This window comes from Erythrolamprus reginae, chromosome 1 (genome assembly GCF_031021105.1).
Source record: "Erythrolamprus reginae isolate rEryReg1 chromosome 1, rEryReg1.hap1, whole genome shotgun sequence".
Taxonomy (NCBI): domain Eukaryota; kingdom Metazoa; phylum Chordata; class Lepidosauria; order Squamata; family Dipsadidae; genus Erythrolamprus; species Erythrolamprus reginae.
This window is the reverse complement of record NC_091950.1, coordinates 419,947,193-419,957,008: the sequence shown is the minus strand read 5'-3', so window position 1 is coordinate 419,957,008 and position 9,816 is coordinate 419,947,193. Positions and strand designations below refer to the sequence as shown.

Sequence of the window (9,816 nt, the reverse complement as noted above, 5' to 3'; positions counted from 1 at the left end):
GAATGCACCTGGGGGGTGGGTGGGAATGGCTCCTCAACCACCTGTTTGGTGACCTCTGCCCTGTAGATATGCACCAAAAGTAAACACCACCTTCTACGCTCACAAATAGGTTTCTACCGAATCAATATCTTAAATCCAGAAATTACTTAACCTAGATTTGATCATTCCTATTCTGGTTGCCTAGCTAAAGCATCCGTCCACCAACTTCCATTTGGAACCAAGTTCTGAAAATTCACAAAGGATTACCAACAAGTATACAGTAGTCTTTGCTTAACTAGGGCACCATGAAGAAAGCAAGCTGGGTGAACTGGATTATCCCACTCTCTTGCTTCATCACCTCCAGCCAAATTTCAACTTAAGGCCAAAATGAAAGAGAAATTAAAACAAATGCAATGCCTCTCAACAAGACCTACACCTGAAACGTTCTTTCAAGAGCCGTCTAATTCTTTAATAGCAGCTGCGAGCCGCTCTGTGGGAAAAATTCTGCAATAATTGTAATTTTATCGAAGGAAGAGGAAAAGGACCTACAACAGCAACATGTCGTACCTGGGTCAGATTTTAAGCCTCTGCTCCACTACTGCCCCTGTTTCTCAAATGCCCCTGCTCAACAATCACAATCCTGATCAAATGGGGCAAAGAATTGGAAGTCCAACATGTTTTCAGGAACACCAAAGCAAAGGAAGGAGCAAATATTTCCTGGGAGGAAAAACATTTCACTTGCAAAGGTGCATCTTCATATATTTATTACAGTTTTGACTAAACCTTAATCAGAGCAGTTCCCACGACTGTGCAAACTTATTTCACAACTCGAGTTCTCAGAAGTAAGGAGAAAGTGGGGGGGGGGGGGGAGGAATGGCACACACCCTGCCTTAAGACTTACAAAACAACAGCAACAAAACCCCACTAACTTTCAAAGGGTGCAATAACCGTAGTTTCTCTGTGTGGCCTACACTTGAATACCCCCTGTACCCTCTCAACTGGCCTACACTTGAATACCTCCTGTAACTTTAACTGGCCTACACTTGAATACCCCCTGTACCCTCTCAACCTTTAATTAACATCAACACACCTGAGGTTCGGTGTAGTTCTTCACACCCACATAGCGTTTACCTTTCACTCTATTTTTCAATGGTTATCGTAGCACGCTGGCAGTGTTCAAAAGTGACTCTGAAATAAGACCTAACTTTTTCTTCTTCTGCTCCCAGTTGCTCTAGATCAGGGAGTCTCCAACCTTGGCAAAAGACATGTGGACTTCAACTCCCAGAACTCCCCAGCTAGCCATGAGAAACTCTGGGAGTTGATGTCCACAAGTCTTAAAAGTTGCCAAGTTTGGAGATCCCTTGATCTAGATAACAGCTTACCAGGATTTCTGGATAGGTGAAGGCAAAGGGATGGGGGAGAAAATATTTTTTGCTAAATTACTTTAAATACCTGGATGTCAGGGTTGGAGGAACAGATTAGATAAACAATTCCTTGCAAATATTGAAGGCAGTACTTCACAACTGGCTCCTTCTGGTGCCACTATGCGTGATTCACTGCAATTTGGATCTCCTATTTTAGTGATAAACACATTCTCATGCTCCGAAATCCACCACTGGTGTAAACAAAGCAAGTGATATGGACTAGAAAATAAATATTTATATCACTGGCAACAATAGCACTGGCACGGGAAAATAACCCCACCTCAAAAAAACATCAACTAAGGCTTAAAGCCCACCAATATTTCCAGTCATGTCTTTCCTGCAGCCAAAAGATTAAAAAATATATATCTTGTGAGGTTTGCCAAGTTTCTCCATTCGAATTTCAAAATATCCATCCAGTTTCCCACCCCCCGAGTTTTAATTGTCGTTTCAGGAAAAAAGAAAGCAACCGCAGCCAATTTTCCACAAGCTTTATATTACCGCATCATCCCTCACCTCCAGTGACCCGCAATAACAGGTGGGGGAGGATGGGATTTGTGGTCTGATAGATCTGGAGAAGGCAAGGGGTAGAAAAGACTGGTCTAAGATTCAAGGAGGCACACCCTGGAATTTGCGAGAAAGAAAAGGCTTTCAAGAGAACCACAGAGGAATTGAGAGCAGTCTACTCTCAAAGGATTTGGAAAGGATAGGGGGAGCGGGGAATCAAGGATTTTGCACGACTTTATTTGGCTGCGAGATTTTAGTGTGTCATGATATTCAAAATCAAGGAACCTAAGAGCCAGCATCCGAGAGCTCAGTTCATGCCATCAACATGGGTCTAATTCTGCAATGAAAAATTTGGGAGGATGGATCTACAAGTGACAAACCAACTCTGAATATGGGGGGGGGGGGACTTTATCTAAAGATAGTGACAATATTTCCTGTGTTTTCTTGGCAAATTTTTTTTTGGGGGGGAGAAGTAATGTTCCAGGCACATTTCTTTTGGATATTGTCCTTCTCTCTTCTTCCTACTGTTAGCCAGAATGACTAGGGTGATGTAACATGCCAGCACAAAAAAACAACATGGATTGATTTAATTTTCCCTTCCAGGATTTCGATTAATTAAATGCGACTCAGAATACAATCGTCATGATTTAGGAAAGAGGCAGCATTTGTGTGAGAGGAGATAGGGAAGGAGAGAGAAGCAATGGTTTTAAAACCTACGATGGGAAATAAAACAAAGGGAAACGTTTGCACTGCCATCTCTAATGCAGAATCCCACTTAAAGACAAAAATGAACAATGGGAATGGAAAGGGCCAGGAAAAGCCCAAAGATCCAGAAACCAAAGAAAGAAGGAAAGAACTCTTCAGACAAACTAGCCAACTCCTTTGTCCCTAAAACAGTAAATCTTAGAAACATATATTTTATTATAAGACGGGTGGGGTGAGGGGTGGGGAAACAGCCTTAAAATATTAACAGCACCCATACAGCTGTCTGCAAAAACAGAACTGAAGATCTGCAAATTCTTACTAGAGACACTAGTCCAGGTGGAGGTGTGGTTTTCACCTGTCATCGCTGCCCCAAATCTTTTGGTCAGAGTCCCAAGACAAGCGGAATATCTGCTTGCCAATGTTCACCTCCTAACCACCTTTTCAAGGGATCGATCCAGAACTCAAGACACCATGCCCCAAACCAAATACCAACCTTCGTGGAACCAACCGTCAACTTTCTAAGTATATTTTTGCCTGGTCTGTCCCTGCTTCATAAAATTTGCTTCTAAATTTTTTATTGATGGATGGAAGGAAGGAAGGAAGGAAGGAAGGAAGGAAGGAGAGAAGGAAGGAAGGAAGGAAGGAGGGAGGAGGGAGGGAAGGGAGGGAGGGAGGGAGGAAGGGAAGGAAGGAAGGAAGGAAGGAAGGAAGGAAGGAAGGAAGGAAGGAAGGAAGGAAGGAAGGAATTCTTAAAAGGCACTAGTTTAAAACCAAAAGGACTGTCCTGCAATATTCTACTTTAAAAGCCAATGGTATTGCTATATTCGGGATAAATAGGAATATATAAAGTCACTCATTGCTATTCTTTGTGGAATCCATGACTTTAAGACAGACATGCAGATCTTTCATTTCCATCACCCCAAAATTAAATGGTAAATAAAATTCATTCCAAATCCTAGAGGTGCTTTCTGCTAGCCATAGCTCTTTCCCTGGCAGCTTATAAAACCCCTGAAAATAGGGGTGGCTACCCACCGATACTTTAACATACAGAGACAATGTCAGTGTCTCCATATTTAAAACTGAGGTAAGGGCAAGTATTTTTGTTTCTGCTTTCCAAACCGGGCACAGATTCCCCAGGTCTTTCAAAATTTCAATTATTACCTCAATATTTAAAAGACAGTTCATTTAAAAGAAAAAAAGGCAAGTCCACCCTCAAATTAAGACAAGCTAGTGAGACAGGCATTAATGCTTTTTAAAAAAAGAGAAAATGACAAGCATATAAGAATGAAGTTAAGGAAATCGCGTTGTGGTCGTTGGTTCACTGTAACAAAAATAATGAGGCTTAAAAACAGAAAGGGAAGCAAACGAAACGGTTTGCCTTGCTTGCTTTTTTTTCTTCTTTGGATATTATTTCAGTGACCTCTGAAAGGATAAAAGGAATGGTCATCTCCAAAGATATAAAATAAAGCCGGATATTTTAGAAGGAAAACAACAACAATTCAGTTAACACAAGCAAGTTGCAACCTTTAGTTTGAAAAGGCAGAAAGATGGAGAAGCATTTTGAAAAAGTTTTTGTTTATGCAAAATAACATTTAGTATGTATCCATCATAGTTTAAAAGGCTGAAAACGGTGGAATCTGATAATATATTCTGTGTGTTTGTCTTGCCGTGCCTTGGATATTGTTGAAAATGCACCTTTCGTTAAATTAATCTATTGGGTCAAAGGGAACAGTTGTGGCGGGCATGAAAAACAGTACACTGTTCCACAACTTCTTTTTCAAAGGGCTGGCTGGTCCCCTTTAATTTATCCTGGTCCTGTCACACACGGAAAAAGGAAAACCCAAAGAAACCGAATAAACACCTTGCCAATATTACAAGAAGAAAGCAAGTTGAGGCCCAGGGGCTATTTTGGAGACTTCTCACCATAGTAGTGTGAATCTACTGGTCCAGTTCACACACTCTTCTGAAAGGCCCAAAGAGCTGCTCACAAACACGTGTTTCTTCTCCAAAGAAATCTCCCTTGCTTTAAAACAGAGGTCCCCAATCTCGGCAACTTTTAAGACTTATGGACTTGAATTCCCAGAATGCTGGCTGGAGAACTCCCAGAATGGAAGTCCACAAGTTTTTAAAGTTGCCAAGTTTGAAGACCTCTGCTTTAAAAGATGAGAAGGAAAATCTTTCCCAGCTTCTTACATGTGCAGGTTTTTGCTTTTCAATCTTTTTTTTTTAAATCATCCATACTGTGGAGAGATCTGGGTGCAGAGGACAAAAAAGAGTTTAGGAGCAAGCTTGACCAGGCAAGGAAATTCTTACACCATCTATTTCTGGCGTTGTGGGTCAATGGCAGATTGCTATTGCTGCGTCAACCTGGGAAAATATATTCCCCCCACCGCCCCCGAACGAAGCTAGGTGTCTGTCTGGACACCTGATAATGCTTTTCCCCTTTGCATCCAGATTCTGCAGGCCCTAATACTGAATAAAACTCTTCTGTTTATTGTAGAAAGAAAAATAATCCTGGCACCCTCTTGTTCTCAATTAAGAATGCAACTCTTTAAAAACTGTTAAATGGTTTTATTTCTCTCTAGTCAGTAAAGTGGCTGTTTTTTAGAACAAAAAAAAATTAGAGAAGATTATTAGAGATCTTTTTTCCCCCTTCCCCCGTGTACATGCTTGTGTGTAGGTGTTTGTGAACCATACAACTACACACACACGCACCTTGAATCCAAACAAAATATGCTGTGCTCATGTTCGTGCATATTAAGCACGTCCGGCTCATGGTCACTCCATCAAAAGTTGACATCATCCCCCCCAAACGGGGGATTATTTATGGACTGGACCAGTGTTTCAATGCAATTTTTTAAAAAACAGCTCCGGGAAAGGAGGGGAAAAAGAAAAATATATATATATGAAATTTTCAAATTTCACAGTATGACTTTTCCCGTGTAAATCTGGAGGGGGGGGGGACGAAGAAGGAAACAAGAATTGGTAAAATTGACCAAGTTCCTTAGCAAATGGGTCCTTCGACGGTCTGAGACATCAGGAAAGACTGGACCACTTGTTCAGTTGATTGAGAACTGGTGCTTACATCCTCCAGGGCATCTGTGACCGAAAACTGCCGATCTCGCAATCGGTTCCAGTTGGCTAAGATGTTGTGGTATTCAAATACTTTCTCGTAATTGCCAATGGAGTTGTACAGTTTAATGAGGCCCCTGTAGTCATATTCTAGTCCGCTGTAACCTTCCCCAAAAAGCTTTTTTCCTAAAACAGCAAAATCAGAAAACCAAGAACAATATTATAAAGGCTGCCATATTGAAGTTGTGGTTTCTGAGTTATAAAATTACAGATAGAATTATATACAGTATATAGATAGGATAGAATTTTTAAAAACTAGAATTATTTTTTTTGGAGTTTGAATAAATAGTTCTAGAAACGGACCTCTTCAGATTCTTTCAAGAGAGTTTGGACTTGTAAACAGATTAATCCATGGGGATGGGGGAAAGAGATCCTGGAAGAACGCCAAAGTTTCTTTTTCTGGGAAGAAGTCATCATCTCCAACGACTACAAAAAAGCTCAACTGTTTGCTAAAAACCCTCCATTATTCTTCCTGCTTTTTTCTTCAAAGGGAATTTACATCCACTGATTAACCAGTTAATAATTTAGGTCTAAAATATAAATCTGGGGTCTTATTTTAAATGCTTTAAAACACAATCATCAGGAGAAGCTAAGTGATCAGGAGGATCTCCCAAGAGGCTTGCTTCAACTGGATTATAAAAATCAATCCATGTATATGTGTGTGTTTGTGGTATGCATGTATGTATGTATCATCTATTTGCCTGTCTGACCATCTATCTATCCTTCCATCCATCATCTCCCTCTTCCATCTCTCTCTCTCCAAATCTATCTGTCTGTCTGTCTGTTGTGGTTAGCTCTGGCCCAGCTCCTGCCCCAAGGACTGTGGATGTGGGGGAGACATCCACATGCTGCAGGCCTGTTTTGCCCCCAGTGGAATCTGCTGATGAAGGCTCCTCTGACCAAGAAGACATGAGTGACAGGGAGGAGGAGAGTGGGGCAGACAGCTCAGAAGGAGATCAATTATCTAGCTCCTCCTTGGATTCAGAACAAGAGTTAATGATACAGCCCGGCATGCGGAGAGCGATGCATAGGCAACAACAACTGAGAGATTATTATCAAAGAAAATGAGGCCACCTGTGGTTGGGTGGGGCTGTGGTCATTAGTGAGGCTGCTATAAAGAGCAGCCTGTGGGTTTGGCCATTGTGGAGGATTATCTGATCGTTGTGTTTCGTGACTGCTTTACTGACTTTGACCTTTTGTGTGCTGATTTTCCCCCGCTTTGAAACTAAACCAGGGCAAAGTGTGTTTCACTTTGTGAAAGAAGAAGGACTGTGAATTGCCTCACAGCTGCAAGCTAAGTATCACAGAACTGATAAGGGACTTGTACAAATTACCAGTTTGTTTGGAGACCAGTGCTCTTTGCTATACCAAAAGAGGGCTTGGTTTAAGTGAATTTTCATTATAAAGAACCTTGTTTTCAATTTTCAAACGTGTGTGTGTCTGAAATTTGTACCTGTGAATTTTTGGGAGGATTCTACCAGAGAGCCCAACAGAACACTATCTATCTATCTTTCTAATCTATGATCCATCATCTATCTGTGTGTCTGTATCAATCTTCCTCTCTCTCATCATCTGTCTGTCCGTCCGTCCATGTCAGTCTCTATCTATTTGTCTATCAATTTTTTATAAGCGAGGGTCAAGGGACTCCCAGCACCCCGGTTGCCACCCCTCCCCTGAACAGTTAAAGAATTGACCCACCAATTGCGATGGATCTCAAATAAAGCTTCTCAGCGTTTTCGTACTGATTCATGTCATAGTTGTAGAGCGAGGCGAGGTGTCCCACCGAAAGAGCGACTTCGTAATCTTCTTGACCGAGCAGCTGCTCCTTGATCTGAATTGCTTTGATGTGCATCTCTTCTGCTTCCTGCAATAACCCAAAATGGTAAGATGCTGACTTTGGAGTCATTATGGCTATATATATATATTTTTATCAAGCCCAAGTAAGTTACTCCGCCTGCATGAGAATAGAAAGCTAATGTTCTTAAAAGCCTAAAACAAAAAGCCTAGCTTAAAACTTTTCGACAAGAGGGGACCCGGCTGAACAAGAATTTTGAGATGGAGTGAGATAATTTGGAAGAGGTGGTGGGGTGGCTAAAGTTGAACTTGCTGTATTTTGGCAGTGAACATCTGTAAAACATTTATTATATTCTTGGGAATGCTGAAAAAGGCGCTTGTCTAAATTAAGCGCAGAGGTAGAGAGAAGGAAGCAGGTATACCAGATATTCCCCAACCGCTACTATTTCTTCCAATCAAGATTTTTTTTTTAACAGCTGGGTCCATAATGCCGTCTCAGTAATACACCTGCCTTCCTTCTACATACAGGCAGTCGACGACGTAGAACCGTTCGTTTAGTAACCGAAGTCACAATGGCACTGATGACAGTCTTTTCACTTACAACTGCATGTCTCACTGAACAACAGAAATTTAGGGTTCAATCATTGTCATAAATCGAGGACTACCTGCAATGGAATACATTAGCTGACTTATTCTAATATCATATTAACAGGTCTGACTTATTTTGGAGCCATATAAATGCATGTCATTAAAAAAAAAAAAAAGAATAAAAATGAAGTAAAAGTTATTTATTTTCATGTCACTTAATTAAAAAAAACCAGGCAGTGAATGCAGAAAACTTGAGCATCAAGCCAATGATCTTCTTCATAACCTGTCATTGTAGCATGGACAAGTTTAGTACCTTTGGCGATTCAAATACAAAAAATTAATTAGCATAGAAACATAGAAGATTGACGGCAGAAAAAGACCTCATGGTCCATGTAGTCTGCCCTTATACTATTTCCTGTATTTTATATTAGGATGGATGGATGTTTATCCCAGGCATGTTTAAATTCATTTACTGTGGATTTACCAACCACGTGGGCTGGAAGTTTGTTCCAAGCATCTCCTTCTCTTTCGGTAAAATAATATTTCCTCACGTTGCTTCTGATCTTTCCCCCAACTAACTTCAGATTGTGTCCCCTTGTCCTTGTGTTCACTTTCCTATTAAAAACACTTCCCTCCCGAACCTTATTTAACCCTTTAACATATTTAAATGTTTTGATCATGTCCCCCCTTTCCCTTCTGTCCTCCATACAGATTGAGTTCATTCAGTCTTTCCTGAAAAGCAGTTGTTATAACAAAGTAATACATTTCAGAGAAAATACAAGTAGTCCTCAACTTACGACTAGTCGCTTAGCAACTATTTGAAGTTATGATGGATCCTCCAAGAGCTGCTCATGACCCTGTTTTGAAGTGAATACATGACTTTCCTCTCTGCCCCCCCCCACCGCCCCACCGGGATATTACTGCATCTCGGGCATTTGGCAACTGGCCCATATCTATGGCTGTTTTGCAACATCTAGGCGTGACTGTGATTTATGATGTTTTTGCCCAAAACCAGTCATGTCGAAGACTACTTGTATCCTGTTGTGACAAATTGACCATTTTAGCGAAACTCCTGCCCACCGCCCTGAGAAAGCTTGGCTTTACCTTAAATTTCCTCATTGACTGATAGAGCCGGCCAAGGTTGCCGTAGTGTTTTGCTGTCTGAACGTTGAACTCCCCAAACGCTTTCTTGGCCAGCTGGAGAGAGGAGAGGTGCAGGTCGTGAGCTTCTTGGAGCAGCCTTTGCTCAGTTTCCTTATTGTGGCAGTCGATTGCAATCTCCTCCAATATAAGCGCTTTAAAAAGGGGAGGGAGTGGGTTAGCAATAGCACTTAAGACTTATATTGATTTATTTATTAAATTTGTATGCTAATAGCTGCAGTAATTGCTTCACAGCCCTCTCTAAGCGGTTTGCAGAGTCAGCACATTGCCCCCCAACAATCTGGGTTCTCTTTGACCCACCTCGGAAGGATGGAAAACATCCTTGGAAAAGTGTTCGGAAACTTCAGATCGTGCAGAATGCAGCTGCGAGAGCTATCATGGGCTTTCCTAAATTTGCCCATGTCACACCAACACTCCGCAGTCTGCATTGGTTGCCGATCAGTTTCCGGTCACAATTCAAAGTGTTGGTTATGACCTATAAAGCCCTTCATGGCACCGGACCAGAATATCTCCGGGACCGCCTTCTGCC

General features: G+C 41.4%; 1 protein-coding gene across 1 annotated transcript in view; it reads right to left on the bottom strand.

The window, feature by feature from the left end:
- Positions 1-5,168: 5,168 nt before the first annotated feature.
- APPBP2 (amyloid beta precursor protein binding protein 2) overlaps positions 5,169-9,816 on the bottom strand; it is a 78,765-nt gene continuing 74,117 nt past the window's right edge. Inside the window, exons 11-13 of the mRNA XM_070735301.1 lie at positions 9,231-9,421; positions 7,443-7,608; positions 5,169-5,870 (exon numbers count right to left, since the gene is read on the bottom strand). Of these exons, the coding sequence (XP_070591402.1) occupies positions 5,617-5,870; positions 7,443-7,608; positions 9,231-9,421 (611 nt within the window). The 3' untranslated portion in view covers positions 5,169-5,616. The remainder of the gene's footprint in view (positions 5,871-7,442; positions 7,609-9,230; positions 9,422-9,816) is intronic.